Here is a 22,328-nt window from a genome sequence, read left to right as displayed (position 1 = left end):
ACATCCTAACATACAAAAGTGAGCTATTAACTGTCATCTGAGAGCTGCATGCAAACTGCAAGGAAAGAATTGAAGCATTGTGTTTTTTCCCACAGTATTTGTTGGATACTCAGAAATGCATTGTTATCTCTGTTTTTAAAAGTTTTCTAGTGTTTGTTCTATTTGGAGACTACACAGATTTTACTGATCAAGTACATTTTGTTTCACCTAAACACTATCATCTGTGTGGAAAGACATGCGTGATAGTCACATGCGTTCTAATGGAAATGTGGTAAAGGTATGGCGTGGTTCCCAATGCTTTGTGAAGGCTGTTTCCCAACTGCTGTGTAACTTCTTGTTTCACATTTTGTTTCACCTAAACACTTTCATCTGTGTGGAAAGACATGCGTGATAGTCACATGCGTTCTAATGGAAATGTGGTAAAGGTATGGCGTGGTTCCCAATGCTTTGTGAAGGCTGTTTCCCAACTGCTGTGTAACTTCTTCTACTCTTAGAGCTGAGATTTTCATGAAAGTCTTATAGTCTGAATTCAGCACCTGAGCGTAATAGGACGGAATGTATGAAGCTCTGTGGTTATACAGAATAAGCAGCTACCTATGTTATGCCATCTATTAATGTAATAACTGCACTTTCACAATTGCTTTATTAACCTTCTTGCTTTCTCAAATTTGCTTGAAAATGCACAATTTTTCTTCTCTTTTTTCAAAATTTTCTCGGGGGGGAGGGGGTTGTAACCCACCCAAACCCCCCTTATGGGGTTCGGGCTCGCCCCCTGTGCTTGCTCACTACGGTGCAGTATGCAAATCAGTTTGCGCCTCACCACTTTCTAATGTCACCAGACGCTACTGTTGACCACTGCAAACCATACTGGGAGCAGAGGTGACTGGCAAAGCCTTAAGTTAGAGCACCAAGTGCATGATGTTTTTGTGCCTGCCCCATTTTTATGAGCTTTGGAATTTTTACTGTGAAAACAAAATACCTAGAAATTGGGCAGAGTGGATACTGATGATTTTTTCTAAGGCCTATAGGTAAATAAGAAGAGTATCAATGTTGTTGGGGTTTCACAGTTGAAACATAAACCTTTTAATGCTTTCTGCTTTAGCTTATATCATTACATAAAAACGTTTAATAGATACCATGACCTTTGTGTATTTGCTCACATTTTTCCTTATACTTGAAAATATTTTAAACCAAAGGAAAAACATTTCACTTTGATATCAAATGTTATTTTTAGCTGAGATGTTTCCTCTTTTTACTGAACATATTGACGAAGAATGTGGATTATGTCTCAGAGAACAACATAAGGTAGGGTTGTGGTTACGTCACTGTCCTCTTGCACTGGGTTGAATCAGAGCATTTCAGTGTGTTCACAATCCTGCTCAGTGCAAAGCATGATGAATGCGGCAAGTAGAAAGTGCATTCAATTTCCATGTCAAAGAACTATGGAATATGTTTGTCTGTTTCTTAACAAATCACAAATTCAGTGGCCATTAAATTGCTCAGGTTTCGTAAACTGAAGACATTTACTAAAATCAACTTCATATTTTTCTGGCTAATACCTGGCTTCCGGTGATGAGGCTCAGGGTGACTTCTTTTCCAGTATTTCCAATCTGCTCTTTTGCCATCTTCTGATTTAGCTCTAGGCTTTTCCCAAAGGCTGTAATCTGTGTTGACAGCACTATCCACCATTGTACTCCTCGTTAAGCAAGTCTCATTGTCGCTCTCACTGTCATCATCAGATGAGGCAGAGGAAGCAGATGATGATGAAGAAGAAACAACAGGCTTGGTTTTTGGCCTTTCTTGGTCTTTGTGCAGTTGCACAGGCCTGGCATCAGGCCCTGCTTCGCCGTTGTTTTTGATGTGAATGGTTGTTGTGGGTGGCAGGGGCCACCAATCGTTGCACTTGGAGTGTGAGCAGCAGGAACACCCAGTATGCATTGGAGCATGGCAGCCAGTGAGCGAATGGCTGCAGTGAGAAGATACAAAGCTACATGGCCATCTCTGCCGGTAGAGGCTGTCTACATGGCACGCGTGAAAGGGAGCACTGGTAAAGCGATCTTTCCGCACATAAGTGGTAGTGCTTGGCATAGGTACCTTGAACTCCTGATGCCTACTGGACAACGGAAAGTGGAGCATCCTCACAATCCTCTCCCATTCAGTGGGTGGAGTCCAGATGGCCACGCCCAATGGCACTTTAGCTTTCTTACCGTTCCAAAAGCTGACTGAGATTTCTTCATCCTCAGTTACTACAAGAAAATGTAAATGTGTGTTAAAAAAATAGTTGGCATAAACACCAATGCCATAATTAGGTAATGCACACTGCATAAACTTGTAAGGAAGAGCACTACGAATGTCATCACTCTCATAACAACTGTAGGAGAAAAGAGCAGCATTAACAGGTTGTGCAAGACAGGACAATAGCAAGTTGACTGGTTGCTTATTTGTTTTTTTTGCAAAATAGTTGAAACCTTCTTCAGAGCTTCTTAAATGTATTCTGCTGGCAAAGCAACAGAAATTTACTTTATGTGGGATCATATCAATGTAAGCATTTTATTGCAAATTAATTTCACGAACAGAGTGATTGTACAAAGTAAAATAAAATGTCACATTTTCGTGAAGCAGTATCTATTTTGCCGACATTATAATTATGCACACCACTATACATAATATGTGTTTTCCTCAAAGAAAACAACACCTTACAGAAGTCTTAGCATGGTCTACTTTAGAATTATCAAAAACGTTTATTTGTACATTATCATTAAAATGCAGCTGCGGGTGCTTCCCAAGAGGTACATCAGCAGAACCTTCCTATTTTTAGTTAAATTGCTGATACATTATCATCATTATCATAATCTTTTTTCAATTTTATGGATAAAATCACAAAAGACAAACCATTTAAACGCAACATACAAAATATCAGTGTCATGACAATTCATATTTTAAAACTCCCACCAGAAAAGATACAAGAACAAAACTGGTAAAAGGGGAATTCAGCAGCTGTAAGAAGAGTAAGACTGGCCTAACTTGCTTAAAATTGAGAGGTAATAAAATTGAGCATATAAAATTGTGACGCAGGTAATTACATTTTGGGCAGAACATAACCACATGTAATGTGTCATTAATCAAGATATTATCGCAGTTACAGGGGGGCAGATCTGATTGTTTAAAACAGCCCCGGTTAAAAGGGACCAGTCGGTGAAATAAATTTAACCTAAAGTGGGTCAACAATGGGCAATGATGGCGAGGTTTATCACACGTCAGATAAGGTTCGATACTACTAACTGTTTTTACCAACAGCGTGTGTCGCATAGAATGTTTTGTTAGAGCAACATCCTCGCGTTCTGACCTGAGCTTGTCCATGAGTGCGGATTCAACCCATTTTCCATCTGCACGAGTTGTGTTTGAGATGTTAACAAACATATCCGGCCTCCCCATTGACAGCAGCAAGCTATGTGCCACATATGCCAGCCATGGGATCTGTAGGGACTTTTCTATCTGCTGATACAGTTTAGGTCACTCCGGTTGTAATAAGGAGTCTTGTTCAGTTCCTTTTACACAGTGCTTTGAAAGGCTGCTCTCACTTTTCCTCTTTCACCCAAGGGTGATTGGGAGGTTCTTTGAACTCTTGTCTGTGCTAGATAAATACAGGCTACCACCAAAATTCCATTGTTTAAAGATATATTAATAAGTCTGGTGAAGGAGGGCTTGGTGTTAGATAACACCATGGAGTTAGATAAAGCCAGGTACAAAAATGCCGCTTATTTAGACATAGTTACCATTTTCTCAACTTTGTAGCCATTAACCAGGTGCACAGTGGTTTGAACCTTAAGCAGGCCGAAATATGTCTAGATTGGTACAGTGACCAATTGCTATGACATGAACATCTTAATGTCTTATTCGTAGTTTGCAAAACATTTTGAGCGCTTTCGCTTTGTTTTGATTTTAGTTGTTTCCTTCCATACCAATCTACAGATAGAATCGATTCCATCTGAGTAATTGGGACGCACCGCAGGACTTTGTTATTTACTGTCCACTGATATTTCACCATCAGTTTAGATTGCACATATATCAGATCCACATAGTGGGACTTCAAATGATGGCCCTTATAATATTGGCTATAAAAGCAATACGAATATTTAGTATATTGGATTTATTAGGAATTACATTAATTATTTCTAGCACAATATAATAGTTGTCCATTGTTTATATGAGTTGGCTTTTGACTGTAACTTTTATGCATATTTTCAGCCTTGACAAAATGAGGTTCCTGATTACGAGTTTGACAAATGGGATACTCCGTCACACGCATGAAGGATAACCTATCTCCCATGTAACACGTGCCAGAGGATACAATGCATTTGTAATATGGTGGACAGGATATTGTGTATGTTTGTTATTTAGTATCCCATCCACCATACACTAAATCAGGTCCTTATTCTCAGATGAAACAGGTGTCAGCTGGGGAAATGAGGGTGTCTCCTACTGGAGTTACCTAAAAAAGGTCTGAAGTGTGCTCTCCAAACAGGTTCATCTAGTCTAATATACACACAGCTGGATTTGAGAGGAAAAACAAGTTTCCATTTACAAAGATGCTTTTTTCTCATACTTTGGTCAGATGTCATTCTTCAGCAGCAATACGTGTCTTTGCTTGAAACTGAAGGTAAGCATGTGATGGACTTGTGGGAATATAAAACCAAAATAAATGTTGTTTCTTATTCCTCATACCTCTTAAGGGATCCCTTGTCTCAATGCCCTGTGTGACAGTCCCAGGGCCATATCTTATGAGTTCATCTTCCCAGGGAGCCAGCACTTTATCACCAGGGACGATGCAATGTTGGACGGCATTGGAGTAGTCAATGATGTCATCAATTTGCGTCTTTTGCAGAAATGTTTGATATTTCTCACCAACGGTGCTTTGTTTGTAAAACTCAACCAGGAACATTCCTGTTTCCCCCTTTTTAAGAAAAAAAAGAAACTTTGTTAATCTTGACATGCTTATTGTTGCAATGACCCTTCATTAAAAAAAACACATGATTTTCATGTCCAAATTGTACATGGGCTCAAATGAAATGGAATGTGCAAAAAGTATGACTGATTGTATTCGCAGTGTCTGTCTCTGAGCAGAATTAGCTCATGTCCCTGTTTTTGGAGAGGGTCGACTAAAAATGGGGGGAGGTGTGTTTTTTATGTTTTACAAAGCTGGAATAGTTAACAGTTGTTCCAAGAGAGCAATTTAATTCACAGGCAAGCTACTGGGTTTAAAATTTACTGAAGAGCGCTGTCATTCTGTGCGCTCGCTTGACGTAAAATTGTAGTCCTTCTTCTATTTTTGTGAAATGTCCCCTGTTTTTGCTTTAAAATTCTGGCCACCCTATCAAAGGACATATGTAAGCACTATCACGCAATGCATAGCTTGTGCCGGACTAGTTTTGTCCAGGATGGACCCAAAATGGTTGCAGGGGTGACTGCCTAGGAGTTCTCGCTCCCTTGTGTAATATAGCTATTGTACATCTTGGGATTAATTCGCACTATTTTTGTGCCCTGCTAATATCTTTATCTAGTAGATTCCTAGAATGCTGAAGGTGGCTAGACATGCTTTCTCTTATCTCCTGGTTTCTGATGTGATATTGATAATGAATTAATGGTGAAACACTAAATATTCATTGAAAAGCACTGGAGTGTCTGACTGTTTTTGAGGGCCACTTCAGTAGATACATTATTTTATGATATCAGTTGTAGACTCCAACTGCAGGTCATCGAAGCAAAGACAGAACAGAAGTTGCCATCCCTTGCCATCCCTTGTCTCTGTCTTGGTCAAAGTATCTATGTAGAGGCTGGAGGTGGAACAGAGGGTGGGTATGCTCTCCTCCATCCTTCCACATCAGGGAGCGTAACAGCACGGCATGATAAAACCAACCAATCTTGCTCGACTATGGTGGCTTAGCCATGTGGCAATAATTTGACAAGATCATTTTGTCTATTGTGTTTTTCAAAGAGTGGCAGAGATGTCATGTTTCAGGGGGCAAGTGACCACTTCCCTTTTGAGTAAAGCAGTAATCATGTTTGTGATAGCTCCAATAATATAGGGCAGGATTTAGTTAATAACTATCAACTGGCACAGTTCCATGGACAGACAAGATGCTTTTGTCTTATAAGGCAAATCTAGGATGTCTTAGGCTACGAAGATGGTTAAAAATGATTGAAACAAGATGTGGTTGGGGATAGTAAGTCATTTCAGGGTTATTTAGTTCGGAGTTTAAGATGTTGCTGATCTTGAAGGAATCCAGCAGATCTTCAGAATGTTGTTGTGATGAACAACAGGTAATCATCAGTAACCTTGGGCGTAGTTTGCGAAGTATCGCTACGTGTAGCTATGCGAAGTGCACTTTTTACTCGGCGAACTACGCGTAGCACTACGCGAACTGCGTAGTACCCTGTTTGCACTGTGCAAGATGCCGTTTTCAATGATTGCACAGTGCGGACAAGCATCCGGCACTGTGCAATCATTGAAAACGGCATCTTGCACAGTGCGAGCTGTAGTTTTCTGCCACTCAAGTAGATTTTTACTCGAGCTGCAGCTTTCTCAACGCTGACTGGAAGTTTCTCATTTAGAGCGGTCGTGAGCCTACGCACCCACCCGCAATGAGAAACCTGACCTCCCCACGTTGAGAATCTTCCAGGAGGTTTATTTTCTACGCTCGCGATCGGCAACTTGATGTTGCTGATCGCGAACGAGGAAAAAGTCTCGCCGGGATGTCATTTTGCTTGCTCGCGGTCGCCAACTTGACGTTGAGGACCGCGAGCAAGCAAAAAATTACTGCTGCACTACGCTACACTATGCTGCGCATGTTTGCACCTTGCTATGTGCAAATCGCGTAGTGGGATGTAGCGGGAACATCGCAAACTACACGAGTGTAGCATAGTGCTTTGCCCAGGGTTAATCATCAGGTCATCTGGGTTAGGTAGTTCTTGGTAAACCCATTTATGTGGTTTGTGGATTTGCAAATATCCTTTGCTTAGTTGGAACTTTTCAACATCTATGCAAGAGGCACAAAAGGGGGGGCCAAATCTTCTACTATTTCCATCTTGTCTGAAGTACTCCTTTCTTCTCCCTCTGATTCCCTTATCTTGGTTGCTGGCGAACTAAACTGTTCGTTCGAACCCCTGGCAATTGATGACACTTTGGGAATCCACGATGAAGATGCAAGATGGGGAATACCTTCATTATCGATTCCCCCAGTGAAGAAATGGTCCCCGGTGGTCATTCAAATGAATGCCCGGACGTTGGAATATGGTTTAAGAGCTGTTAACAGGCGCACACCTTCCGATGTTATGGGAGCTAATACATATCATAGGTTGTCCTGCCCGAGCAGAATTGATTATATTTTGGTTGATAAGAGGCTATGGAAATATGTGAGCGATATGATTATTGTACCATCTATTGATAGTGATCATAATCCTCTATCTCTTTCCATGGTGGAACTGTGGCAAAATAGGGAGCACTGCCCTGCCATTAGTCCTGGGATGCTAACAAAGTCTATTATACCATCCAATTGCCAAAGGTTTCTTAAATTACCAAAATTTGTCCTGAATGAGCAGAAAAATACAGCTCTAGGGGAAATTCTAAGAGATCAGACCATTAAGCTTTCTGTTGTTTGCACGAATGAGGTTGGGTCCCCAGCGGTGGAGACAATTCACGCTGAAACAATTGATTTGATGGGTTCACTCTTTATAGAGGCCCCGTCTCTTAAAAAGTGTTCCCTGACCACTAAGCCAATGGAGAAGTGGTTTAATAAGGATTGTCGAAGGAAAAAGACAGCATTGATACTTGCCATTAAATACCACAATACTGTTGAGGTGCGTATGGCAAGACTACAGTATAGACAAGCCATTCTAGAGGCGAAAAGGGCCTGGGAAGAATCGCATTGGATTAGACTAAAAACGGCGAGCCAATCTAAGAATGGCGAGCTCTTCTGGGCCCTGCTAAGAAGGTCTAATAGCCGCGAACCGGATCAAATCCCTAACCATATTACTGATAGGGAGTGGTTTGACCATTTAGGAGTCTCTACGCAGGAAATTACATTTTGGAGAGTTCTGGGCCCCTTAGTCGCCCGACGGCATCCACTACGATCTCCTTGGACACCTTTGACCCCATTGGGAAAACAGAGGTGGTGGTGGCCATAAACAAAATTGTTACAGCTAAGGCTTCGGGCCAAGATGGTATACCGGGTGATTTATTTAAAGCAAACGCCGACCAATGGGCAACCTATTTTGCATTCCTGATTAATGCCTTGCTAGAAGGATCTCCAGTCCCAGAGTCCTGGAAAGGAGCAGAAGGGATACCTATTTTCAAGAAGGGGTCCAGGGGGGACCCTGCCAACTATCGCCCAATAAGTCTTATTGACTCCGGTCAGAAGGTGGTCGGCAGGGTCCTTTCCTGGGCCAAGGAGAATAATATTATTTCACAATTCCAGGCAGGGTTTAGGGCATGCACAAGTACGATAGACCAGGCCTTCAGACTGGTACTCCTATATTGGAAGGTGGTAACCATTGGCGGTATTTATTTAGCATTTATTGATTTAAAGACCGCCTTTGACCTGATTCCCCGAGACCGCCTATGGCTGGTCTTACAGGAGATGGGCTTTCCCCCGCCCATCTTGAATCTCCTGGCCCGTATGCACGATGGAAACTATGCCCGCATTAGATGGGGCACCCAGGAACAAAAAACGGATAAAATTCCCGTAAACAGAGGTGTCCGCCAGGGATGCGTATTGGCGCCAACCCTGTTCACGTTGTTTGTGAACAGGGTTGTTTCCTTTCTATCGGAAATTGACGCCGACGCTCCCGTGCTGGCAGGTGATAAAGTCCCTGCATTACTTTTTGCGGACGACACACTGCTGATATCAAAAACCCCAGCGGGATTACAGAAGTTATTAGATCGGTTCTGCCTTTTTTGTAAAGAGAGGGGCTTAGTAATCAATACTTCGAAAATGAAGCTCCTTTATTTCAATCCTAGTAGGTCGTCCAAATCGACTCTTTTACTTGATGATGTACCCTTAGAGCGTGTGAAAGTTTTCGATTATCTGGGGATTAGAATATCAGAAAACCTGAAATGGCATCCACACATTAAGAAAATGGCCTTAAGCCATAAGAGGGTTGTGGGCATGATAGGGAGGGAACATTGCGCCTCTTCTTCTAGGCCGATTGCCCCAGCCCTGGAGATTTATGCTGCAAAGGCTGTGGCTGTGGACTATATGGAGCCGAGCTCTGGGGCTTTGGCAAAATAGATGGGCTTGTCACGGGCATGTTCTTTAGAGAACTTGTTTCGTTACCTAGGGGGACCCCCACTAAGCCGCTTTTGAGTGACCTGGGTCATTGTTCAATCAGGGATTTGATTATCTTGCACCCTCTCCTTTATTGGGGCGCACCCCTGAGTTATCTAGATATGTGGATGGCCTTAGAGAAGTCATGAACTTACAAGGATCTCATGAGATTGGTTGGCTGGTAAACGTAAAAAAGCTCCTCACGGTCACTGGCCTTAAAACTGTATGGGAGTCAGGGATCCCGCTGTCCAAAAGAGAAACTAAGAGAGCATTTTGGGCATGGATCGACGACCAGGAACATAGAGATCCTAATTTAGGTAGACTGACCGACGAGTTTCGCCAACACAAGTTGGTGCCTCGCCTTGAGCCTTGAGCTCTACCTCGACTTCATTCAGAAACCGAGAGATAGGGCTCTCTTTATCCAATTCAGATTTGGTACATGAACGCACGAGTAAATGGAGCCCTCCCCACCAAACTCCTGTTGATTGCCCTCACTGTGTAGGTGTTGCTGAAAATATCCCACATCTCTTTTTTGCATGTCCAGCCTATACTAAACCTACAATGAAATGGTTAAAACCTGTGTGTTGAGAGCTTCAAATCAGGAACCACTCTATTGCCCTCAGAATCCTTCAAACGGATGTCAATACAACTCTAGTCTGTGGGGTGGCAAAATTCTTAAGTTGGGCCTGGCTGATAAGATCAAAAGCCCTACAGTGAATATGCACGATTATTAATTTTCTAGTCTTTAAACAAAGCTGATACAGTTTAATACATTTTTACTCTTTTATTGTAACAATGATTATTGACGTTTATTTTAATTGTATTTATTATGAAATGTGTTTTTTAATTGTATAATTGCTTTTAAGATATTTTATATCGAAGTAAATCTTTGTTGACTTGACTTGCCTTTGCTTAGTCATATTTTTTTGTATTGTTCTGGCATTTGTGGTAGCCTTTCCTGTATTGTTGTTATTGTTATGTGTACTTCTAAAGCGCAACATTCATCCAACCAGGATATCACGGCGCTGCAATATTGAGCAGTAAACCATGGGCAATTACCAGAGACCACTGTTTATTCTGATATAGGGAATAATGCAGTTTTTAATTTTTTCTTAAAGATAGGGTAGCAGTCCGTAAGTCGGAGGTCGATGGGCAGATCATTCCAACATTTGGCAGCAATGTGCGAAAAGGCGCGTCCACCCATCCTGGATAACTTGATCCGTGTGGTGGCTGCTTTGGCTGAGGCTTGTGAGCGTAAGTTCCGCGCTGGAGCATAGAGCTTAATTCTATTCCGCAGAATGTAAGGACCAGTATTGTGTAAAGTTTTATGAGCAATGTAGCATTTTGAAAGAAGCTCTTTGTCTCATAGGCAGCCAGTGTAAGGCTCTCAAGCAGTTGGTAGCTGAATCATACTTTCTTTTGTTGCAGACAGCTTTAGCTGCCGCATTCTGGACCAATTGTAGTTTTGAAAATAAATAGTCCGACATACCAACAAATAGCGAATTACCATAGTCCAGCCTGCTAACTAGTAGAGACTGGACTAGGATCTGTCTGCATTTCAGTGGAATCCAGGGAAAGACCCGTTTCAACATTTTTAGTATGGCAAATCCTTTGCCACATATTGTGGTGACATGGTGTTTCATAGACAGAGTAGTGTCCATCTGGATTCCCAAGTTTCTAGCAGACGAAGTTGGATTTGGTGGAGTGCCTAAGGTATTTGGCCACCAAGAATTAGCCCAAAGCTGTTTTGCTCCGCCGAAAAGGAGGATTTCTGACTTGTCAGCATTTAGTTTCAAATAGTGGCCATGCATCCAATTGGATAGCTCTGACAAGCAGTTATGCAGTCTATTTTTGGCGTCATTTGCACCATTTAGGGTTACCATCAGCTGAGTATCGTCAGCGTAAGAGCAGATATTGATGCCCCATTTCTTGCCTATCGACGCCAATGAGGAAACATATACATTGAACAATGTTGGGCTCAATGTTGCTCCCTGAGGCACCCCATATTTGATCTTCCGAGGAGTAGAGGTAAAGTTACCTAAACAAATGGACTGGGATCTATTCGATAGAAAAGACTCCAGCCAATTCAGGGCTTTACCTTGTATTCCTTTTGCGGCTAGCATATGTATTAGCAGTTTGTGAGAAACTGTATCAAACGCCGCTGATAAATCAAGTAGTATTAGGGCGACCGTTTTGCCTTTATCAACCTGCATTCGAATATCGTCCATCACAGCCAAGAGCGTTGTCTCGGTACTGTTATTTGATCTAAAACCAGTTTGGGAGACGTCCAGTAGGTTATTGATTTCCAGGAAACTTGACAGCTGTTTTGTTACCAATCTTTCACAAGGAAGTTTATCTTTTAACGACTCTGACCTGCACAATGTGCATTTTAGATTGCTCTGCAAAAAGACAGTTGAACCATTTGTTAGGTGGTTTAATGCCCATTTTTGGTTTTCTTGTGTTTGCTGGGACAGCCTGAAGAACCGGGTTTTAGAACCCAGCGGCGCCAGGGGCATGCCCAAAATCTTCGGGTTCACCTGTCTTAGAATACAGAGACACGGGATACTTCTCGGTGACGTCAAAGATCAAATTTATTGGCTGCAACCAGGAACAGAAGTCTACGAAGTACAACACAAGTAGGTTTGTTAGAGACTGCTCAAATTCGTAAGGCGAGACATCGTCTTTTATGCCAAAAATCACATTCTGGACAAACACCCACTATTTACAATTTGCCCAATCACAGGTAACATTGCAAAAGATATCGCATGACGACCAACCCACTTTTCAGTTGTCCAGCCCACCATTAATTACATGTTCTAGCCTGGTCCCTAGAAGGTAAACAATAGAATGTTATGTTATGTTACAGCGTTCTTGTATAGCGCACGGCTACTCGAAAAGAGTGTCCCGGCGCTTTCCACCTGCAGCTCAGAATAAAAATAACACAACACAGCAAAAAGAATGAGAAAAAGAACTGAAACTGAAACAATAAGAACAGCCTAAAGATTAAAAAGCCAGGTCTTCAGGCTCTTCCTGAACTGGAACAAATTGGCAGTGCTGCGCAGCGAAAGAGGAAGCGAGTTCCACAGCTGTGGAGCTTTGCAGCTGAAAGAGCGCCCTCCCGTGCGGGCCTTCCTCACCCGAGGGACCACCGCTTTGTAAAGGGATTCCGAGCGCAAAGAGCGGACTGGTCGATAAAAGGCCAGTCTCCGCCACAAGTATCCAGCCCCTGATCCAAACAGGGCTTTGTGCATCAGAGTCAGGGATTTAAACTGGATCCGCTTCCGGATAGGCAGCCAGTGTAGCGCCTGCAGCAGCCCGGAAGCTCGGGCTCGTCTACGCAGGCCAAAGATAGCCCGGGCGGCAGAGTTCTGTACCACCTGTAGGCGCTGAACTAGGTAATCAGGGAGGCCAAGGAAGAGGGCATACCAGCATCTATGAAGAAGCGAAGTCCACTTAGCAGGATACGGTTTTTCTCTCGTATTCCTTCCCTATTCTCCATACATTGCTGAAATTACACCTGTGTAAGTTCCAAATTCGAAGGAAGGGTGAAGGAGAGGTTTGGGCTCCCATCTGGCACCACATAACGTAGCCACAGGTGTAACTAAGCATTGATCTTCAAGTGTATGTATGGAAGGAAGGAAAATCTCAAGAGCAATTGAAAAGACTTCCTGTGCACATCATTGGCTCCAGATAGTCAATGAGAGCCTGGGAGAAAACAGGAGGCTATAAATCATATATTGGGAAAGTATGAACCACATTTTGTCTCATGCTCAGGAATACATTGGTGCATGGAGGTGATTAATGGTGGGCCAAGACCGCTGGTATGGTAATTGTCAAGATCAATATCATTGTCAATGGCCAAAGACAGAATGTAACAGAATGCAGGTGCCGACCTCCAAGCAGTGTGCACTGTTCCCTGGAAAACTATATTCCACTAAATGAGTAACAAAAATTGATCAAGTAATCTACTTAGCTGTATTTGTTTTTTTACTTTTGTTTCAAAAACGGATTCTATGAAACTTACAATCTCATGGTTATTTGAGTCTATGTATTTTCGTGATTTCTGGTATCATTAGAAACGTGTTTACGTCACAATGTCAAATATGACTGTATATGGATATATACCTAGAGAGAATACGTGTATGCTTATGAATATGTACAACATAGGCAAAGACAATGATGTAATTGTTTGACTTATGTGAATTGTTTTTGAAACAAAAGTAAAAATACAAATACAGCTAAGTAGATTACTTGATCAATTTTTGTTACTCATTTAGTGGAATATAGTTTTCCAGGGAACAGTGCACACTGCTTGCAGGTCGGCACCTGCATTCTGTTACTGATTTGTGACTGTGTTAGCCATCACGAGCATGTAGTGTAGCACAACGCATATGGTTTAGTTAGTAAATCTCATTCAAATATAGAAATATCAGTGAGTGCACCCCAATTCTTTAGATATTTCAAAGACCGAAGGTACCAATGAAAACAAGTGACAAATATATGACAGGATAACGCATTTACATTAACGATTGTTAACAAGAATAGAATTAACAATAAGATACAGGAAAGAGTGATATGTCAACTGTAACCAGTAAGTTCTAATAATAATTTATATTCCAATCAGTCTTTCAAATTTTAGATTATTCATCCTCTTAGCACTTAATTAAACAATTGTGGACCCTGTTCACAAAAGTTTATTTTGTTGTTACAGGAAACTACCATTTTCATACTTGCCAGGAATTTGCAAAGAGAATTATATTTCCATTTGCAGAGATCTCTGCCACGGGTGCAGAGCTCCCTGCACTGATAAATCCCACTCAGGGCATGGGAAATTGGTTGTATGGGGATGGGTAACCCTGGAAGTTTATGAATGCCCACACACGGCTGTTTGTCAGCATTCACTAATTCTCTGCTATGGATATATCCAGAAAGTGGAAATGGGATGCAGCTGGGAATATTACATGACCTTCCAGGAATTAGCTGAAAACCTGCATATGGGGTAGTTCTCCATGCATCTTCCTGGGAATATTTGTGAAATCCAAAAAGTAATAATTTTACACGTGCAAGTGTGTGTACATTTCGAAGTGTAGGTTTACTACTTTGTGAATCATGCTCTATGAATTCATCAAAGAGAAATGTTTCCAAAAAAAACATAGCCAAGTGGTTGCGACTAGTATTTTGCTTCTTTAGGGTTATGACATGTTAGCATAAACCATATGTAATTCATTCTTGTATATGTTATTAATTTAACATAGTCAGTGTCTCATTCACATTAGTACATGAATGTCGTTCATTTTATTATATGAAATCTTATTATAACAACAAAACTCAGTCTTTAGGCTATCAAGAAAGTCGAAAGACTGATAGTGTATGTGTTACAAATGAAACTGTCAGATTATGTTTGAATGCCTCCCTTAAAGACAAATTGTGTAAAAAATTATTAAATATAACTTTGCGTATATCGGTAAACATTTACATCTTATAAGTGAGGCAAACAGGTGTGACCACCATACAAAAGGGAAGTCTAAACTAGATAAAAAATTAGTATATTTTAAGGCGGATGAGGGGAGAGGATGTGGCATAACGGCTAGAGCAGTCAACCTCGAAGCTGGAAAATCGGGTTTGAGTCTCGGCAGGGACACTCAACATCCTGCGATTCTGGGCAAATCACTTAATCGCCCCGTGCCTAACAAAATGAATGTGTTGGTTAGTAATGCAACTGGAAAAACTGGAGCAAGGTCACCGACGACCATCTCAACTCCGCCCTCACCCGACTAAACTACACTTTGGCACCCAACGCCAACATCGCAGCCTGAGAACTCCACACTTGGATCTCCAACTGCGTGGACAAGCTCGCCTGCTGCGCAAGCCCGACAAACAGAGCCCTAGGAAAGCCGCCTGGTTCACCACCGATCTCCAAGAAGCCAGACGCCTGGAGAAGAACTGGAGAAACACCAAGACACCAGAAAATCACACCACCAACAAAGATGTCATGATGGACTACCACAACCAAATCAGAACCACGAACAGGACCTTCATCAGCAACAAAATCCTCGCCAACTCCACCAACTCCAAAGAACTCTCCACTGTCATCCAGGAATTCACCAACCCTCGCAGCGAAGCCACAGACATCACCCTGTCCCAAGACCTCTGCGACAAGCTTGGAACCTACTTCCATCTCATGATCAAAACCTCTACGACAACTTTGTCGACCTTCCACCTGACTCCACATCCCACCCGCCCCCAGACACACCAGCCAGCCCGCCATCTCCACCTGGACGCCGCTCACAGCTGAAGACATCTCCTCAACCATGAAAAGCATCCCCCCAGGGGCCCCCACCAACCCTTGCCCCCTACACATCTACCACAGAGCCGCCATCGTACCCTTAGTACAACGCACCATCAACACCACCTTTGAAACAGGCACCTTCCCAGACTACTGGAAATGCGCAGAAGTCAGGCCCCTGCTCAAGAAGCCCACAGTTGACCCCACCGACCTCGAGAACTACCGGCCCATCTCGCTCCTCCCCTTCGCGGCCAAAGTTGCAGAGAAAACAGTCAGCAGGGAACTGACACGATTCATCGAAGACAATACCATCCTCGACCCTTCCCACTTCGGTTTCCGAAGCAACCAAAGCACAGAGGCTGCCCTACTCGCTGCCACTGATGACATCTGCACCCTCTTGGACCAAGACCACTCCTCAGCCCTCATCCTACTCGACCTATCAGCAGCCTTCGGCACCGTCTCCCACCGTACACTAGTCACCAGACTACACAACGCCAGCATACAAGGAACAGCCCTAGACTGGATCCGATCATTTCTCACTGGACGCAGCCAAAGAATCAGACTACCTCCCTTCCTCTCTGACCCCACGGAATCACCTGTGGAGTCCCACAGGTATCATCTCTGAGCCCAACCCTCTTCAACATCTACATGGCCATCATCCGACAACACGGCCTTAACATCGTCTCCTACGCTGACGATACCCAGCACATCCTCTACCTCACTAACGACCCCGCCACCGCCAGACTCAACTTCCAGAAAAGAATGCACGAGGTCGCATTCTGGATGACCAACAGCTCCCTAAACGTCAACGCAGAGAAGACAGAAGTCCCCATCCTCGGAAACACCCCTTCCGCATGGGTGGCCGAATGCACCCGGAAACCCACTGACCCCCTCAAACCACGCCAAAAACCTTGAAAACTTTGGCATTATACTCAACTCATCCCTCACCGTGAACCGACAGGTCAACGCCATCACCTTCTGCTGCTTCAACACCCTCCGCATCCTCTGGAAAACCTTCAAATGGATCCCCCTCGGAGTCAAGAAAGACGGTCACCCACGCACTCATCACCAGCAGACTGGACTGTGGTAACGGACTATACGCCGGCATAAGCAAGTTCCTTCTCTGAAAACTCCAGACGATAGAGAATACCACCACTCGACTCCTCCTTGGCATACCCCGGCATGAACACTTCAGCCAACACCTGCAAAGGCTCCACTGGCTCCCCGTGGAGAAAAGAGTCACCTTCAAAATCCTCACCCATGTCTACAAATTCCTACACAAAACCGCACCCAAATACCTCAACGACCGAATCAACTTCCCCGTACCCAAAAGAAATCTCTGATCTTCCAACCTCACATTTGGCGAAACCCTGCGCATCCACAGAGCCAGAGCAGGTGGAAGATCCTTCTCTCACATCGAGTTCAAAACCTGGAACGAGTTCCTGGCAGACATTAGACTCGCCCTCACCCTGAACACCTTCAGGAAGGCTCTCAATACCTGGCTCTTCAGCTAACCAATCTGTAACAACCCAGCGCCTTGAGACTTGAGCGTACTTAAAAAAACGCTGATTGATTAATTGACTATGCTCTTATAAATTCGTCTTATACCTTTGGGTCGTGTTTGCACTATTTAAAGCTCCCGAAAAGAGGACAGGTTCCAACTTGTGTCCGTCAGGGCAGATACTTAAAAATAGCCATGAAAAATAGATACTCTCATATAGTTACTGGTTTTCTATGTATTGTGTTAAATTAGCATGAGTTTAGTAAAGGTTTAAACAACATATTTTTCTTCGGCTTCAGTTTGCACACGACACATAATTGTTATTGTAGCTTTCAACCTAGACGAAAGATGTGATTTATTCGAGAATAATATGTTATTGCTCTGATATCAGTTGTGCTTGGTACACTTGGTACACTGTCTGCACACTGAGAACTGCACCCTCTAAGAATAACCTAACACAAGGTTGCTGGGAGGCTTGATCCTCGCACCACATTAGACATAACACAAATAATGTTGCTGCCAACATTGGGCTCTAAGCGGGTTTAAGATAGAGTTACCGAGAATGCAAAAACACACTTGATGGTGCTTCGCATGCAGAGAGTTGGTAGCTGACGATGTGATCTTCTTCTGCTGACATTTAGAGGTATGGGCCCGCCCTGCTAAAACCCAAATGAGACCTTCTTAGATATAATGTAGTATGCTAAATAGGGTGCGCGAAATATAGGTGATACAGATTTCTATAGATTTGCATTATAATATGCTATCACCGTTCGCTTACTATGGATTAGTGACTATGCTGATAACTCTGATTTTTATAATATGTATGTTGGTATTATATAAGATATTGCGTTTGAGAACCTTGCATTGAAAAATAAATATTTCAAACTTGCACGTGTGTTCTTTGACTGCCCGTTGTGGTTTGAAATGATTACAGAGGGAAAGAGTGTTCATGTGTTCCACGATACCTGAGGTAACCTAAGTTCATGTTCTGGTTTGTCTAAGTCATTGGGAGTTTGTTATTACCAATGAGACACTGTAGCTAGCTCGGTAAGGGGATTTCTGATACTAAGGTGAGTTTTGGGTCACCCTAATTCACCAAGGTTCTAGATCTCTGGGCACAGTTCTGTGGGAGAACGGAAACCCTGCTACATGGCACCCATACGTTGTTGGCCTTATATCATGACACTCGAGTAGTATATCATTCAAACCTTAACCCCTTCATTCCCGTTTCCGGAAAACGGCGGTGTCGGAAAAACCTACCTATTTTTAAAATAGGTCTTTTCAAGCTTGAATCTATCTAAAAACGGTTTCCTTGAATTACTACCCAGTTGTGCTACAAAGTAATCTTTGTTTTTTCACGTTCCTGTGCAGTCATGGCACAAGCCGTGGACATCCCGCTGCATAGTCGCATTGCGGTGCGTGATCATTTGCGGACTTATGATGTTCCTTTGGAAGGCTTGGCTGTGGTTCTGGTGGTGAGTGCGGAACATGCTTACCCGTACGAACTGTTTTATTCGTGGGTGACATTTCCTCCAGTGGACGCGAATTCTGGTGTGTTCCACTCGTACACTCCGTCACCTGTACCTGCTGCATATGCTCCGTACAGAGAACAGGAAGTACCTATTGATGTTTGGCAGCATGGAGTTTGGTTTGGTGGCGCCCTACCACACGCTTTAACCGCTCCGAGGTTAGGTCCTTTGTCCATTCCGGGCACACCTTGGCCCGCTTTGGCTGGATTTACTCCTCACCCTAATCGCGCCACTTGTAACGTGGGTGGCCTGCGACGTCTTCACAAGGTCGCGGTTGAAGTGATTAGGTGATTAGGGCACTTGTTCATTACACGAGTCGTAATGTTCAGGGCGCAGCCCCTAGGGGTGCGCAGCTTCAAGCAGGTCAGGCTGGTTTGAAAATCAGTCCTGTCATGGTGAATTCCGTTTTGGGCAAGAAGCCCCAGGATACGGATGACTTTCCTTTCTGGCTTGCCGAGAAATTCGACCAGCTGGAGGCTGTGTTTCCTAATACGAATCCTGGTGAGAAACACCGGATTCTTACGCTTACTTTGCCGAAGGATTTGGCCCCTGAGCTTGTTGACTGTGAAACTTGGGGTAAGACTTTTGCAGCGGTCTATTCGAGGTGCTTTGGCTCCCCGTCTTTGTCCAACCTGTCTTCGGTCCTTAAACGTGTTCAAGATGATCACGGACCGGAGGCAGCGGTTGAGTTGGGTATGCGACTGTGTGGCTCCTTTGAGGTGGTTTGCGATCTGATCCTTGCGAATGTCAAGGGTGATGCAGTGAATTTCCAGGTGGCTAACGCATTGGCGGTGATTCCCGACGCTGACAAACCCCGTCAGTTAGCAAGGATAATTGTGGCGGCATATAAAATGGTTGGCCGCAATGCCAACGGGCTTAAGTCTTTTTCTGATAAAGAGATAAAGCAGCCCCAGGGACAGTCTTCGTAGGCGAACGCTCAGCCCAAGTCCAAAAAACAAAATTGGCCTAAAAAACAGAATCAGGCTAAGCAACAACAACAACAACAAACACAGGTTTCGCGCCCTGCGTCTCCGTTGCCTGCGCAGTCGGAACGGGTTTATGATTTGCGCGACCGCGCGATGATTAAATCACCTGAACGTTTTCAGGCTTCTGACCAACGCTCTCCTCGTTCCTTTCAGGACTCATCGGCTCCGTCAACCGGTGGTGGAGGGGGCGGCAGGGGCCGGGGTGGCCAGCAAGGACGTGGTCAGCCCCGCCCGCGCAACAATGCAGACAAGCAGGAGGGCTCTACGCCTCAGAGACCGCAGTTTGTCAAGAAGAAAGTCGCAGCCTTAACAGCGCATCGATATGCCCCAGATTGTGAGAACGAGGCTTCGGAATCTGACTTGGGCTCTGACCTTGCTGGACAGCGCGGCAGAGATTACCATAGTGAGAGAGGCCCTCCGTCCACTACTGAAGGTGACAGCGACTGACACTTATGTTGTGATTGAAACAGCAGATACAAGAGTTGCTCCCCCTGATAGACTTTTTGAAATTGTCCTGTTAATTAAAGGTGACATACAGCGTACCGTTAAAGGGGTATTTTGGGAAAATCTTTCGTCTACATATGACATTTTGCTTTCGGAGGCTGACTGCCCCCCACCTTTTGTGCTCGCAGCTCCACGAGGGGAGGAGGTAATCCTCCCCAGTTTCGCGAACACAGTTTCGAGAGTGGAAGCGCTGCACTTTGCAGAAGAGTGGGCTCTGGCGCTTGCACCGGCTGTGTACCGTAATCAGTGTGGCTGGGATAAATTGTCCCCAAACCACGAGATTCCTTTACGGTCTCAGCCGCAGCCTCAACCTCAATATCCCATACGACGTGAAGCCAAAGCTTCAGTCGCAGCGATCCTTGAACAATTGGAATATCAAGGTGTAATTGAAACGTGTGTGCCACCGATGAATAACCCCCTTTTTACTGTAAACAAACCGGACGGCTCTTACCGTTTGGTTTTGGATTACCGGCATTTAAACTCGCATTGCCGTAACTGTGCAGTACAGAATGCTCACGGCTCTGCCCTTGTAAATAGTCTTGTGCGTAAGCGGTTCAAAACCACGCTTGACATTTCCAATGGTTTTTATGCCCATTCATTGGACAGTCTAAGTTCCCAATGGACTTCTTTCACATGCGGCGGAGTCCAAAAAATGTTTCGGCGTCTCCCAATGGGCTATAAGAATAGTCCTGGTGTATTTTCCGCACGCATTGTCTCTCTGTTGGAGAGGGTCGACCCAGATGCTTGTTCCTATGTGGATGATATCTATCTCACAGACGACGAACTTTGGGAGCATCTGTGTCGAGTGAACAGTATTATTTGTAACTTTGCAGACATGGGTTACAAGTTTAATTTAGCAAAATCGCACATTGCAGAATACACAGTGTTGTTTCTAGGCTATGAACTAACTAATGAAGGAAATGGCTTGGTTCCTCACTTCCTGGAGAAGTGCGCACAGTTGCGCTCTCCGACAACACTGAAAAAATTACAGTCTTTACTGGGCTTTTTGAATTTCGGAAGGACTTACATTCCGGAATATGCCCAACGTATCAAGCCTTTGTATGCTTTGATACAACCATCTTTTTCCAAATCATGCTGGCTGCCTGAGCATTCAGCTATTCTGCAGTCATTGCAAGCTGATTTGCTCGCTTCTGAATACTTACAGACTCGTGATAACCAGACCAACCTGGTGATAAGAATTGTCCCGGGGACGGTAGGTTTCACGTACCTAACTTTTAATGAGGGAGATACAGTACCTATGGCTTACAAGTCGCACTTGTACACTTCGGCTGAATTGTGTTTTTCCACTGTGGAGAAAGTTTTGACGGCTGTGCAGATGGCAATTCTCAAGGAATGTGCCCTGTCACAGGGAAAGCGCATGTTGGCAGTTACGAAAGCCAGTGTACCAAATTCTAAAGCTTTGCACCCTCGGTGGATTCAATGGGCTGCATCCTTGTCATCCCAGGATGTCACGTTTATTTTTGACGCCACTTTACGGTCGCAGGAGTTCTTACAGTATGAATTTGTTCATCCTGCTCTTTTAGCAATGCGGCCGTTGGAGGATTTCCATTGCATCATTTACACTGATGGTTCGGCGCAGGTTGCGCATGGCTCTAAACATGCCTACGTTTCCGCTTGCGCCATTGTGGTCGGTGCCATGGTGAACGATGAGTTCAAGTCCAGTGTCGTGCACACGCAGACGCTTGGAGACTGCACCACACAATTAGCTGAGCTTCGTGCTCTGATGCTTGCATTGGAGTACGCAGATCCGAGTGTGACGACTTTGATCGTAAGTGACTCTTACTACTGTGTCCAGTCTTACAATGAGAACTTGTTCTTTTGGATTCAGAATGAATTTCGTGATTCCAAAGGTAGCACTATAAAACATAAAATGATCTGGGTCCGAGTGGCGGAACTCAAAGAGAAGTTGCCACTCGTGTTTGTAATTCATACTCTTGGCCATCAGCGCGTGGGGGTCCACGCTGTCGGAAATTCGCTTGCTGATGAAGCAGCGAAGTCAGCAGTATCAAAATACTTAGTTGCAGCAGTCACGAGGTCCAAAAGTAAGATAGATGATGACATCTTGGCAGCGGTTGCTGCTACTGAGAAGGGAAGTAAATATCCTGCGGGGTTCCCTTCTAAAAACACATACCACTTAAGTCCCGATAAGGTTCCTTATGTGAAAATTCCTGAAGTTGG

General features: G+C 43.9%; 1 protein-coding gene across 1 annotated transcript in view; it reads right to left on the bottom strand.

Annotated features, from left to right (window-relative positions):
* C2_1H11orf16 (chromosome 2_1 C11orf16 homolog) overlaps nucleotides 1–22,328 on the bottom strand; it is a 171,762-nt gene that overhangs the window by 75,186 nt on the left and 74,248 nt on the right. The window contains exons 4-5 of the mRNA XM_086955992.1: nucleotides 4,726–4,954; nucleotides 1,560–2,246 (exon numbers count right to left, since the gene is read on the bottom strand). Coding sequence (XP_086812118.1) covers nucleotides 1,560–2,246; nucleotides 4,726–4,954 — 916 coding nt within the window. The remainder of the gene's footprint in view (nucleotides 1–1,559; nucleotides 2,247–4,725; nucleotides 4,955–22,328) is intronic.

Source organism: Lissotriton vulgaris, chromosome 2_1 (genome assembly GCF_964263255.1).
Source record: "Lissotriton vulgaris chromosome 2_1, aLisVul1.2, whole genome shotgun sequence".
NCBI classification, from domain to species: domain Eukaryota; kingdom Metazoa; phylum Chordata; class Amphibia; order Caudata; family Salamandridae; genus Lissotriton; species Lissotriton vulgaris.
This window is presented reverse-complemented; position numbering and strand designations above follow the sequence as displayed.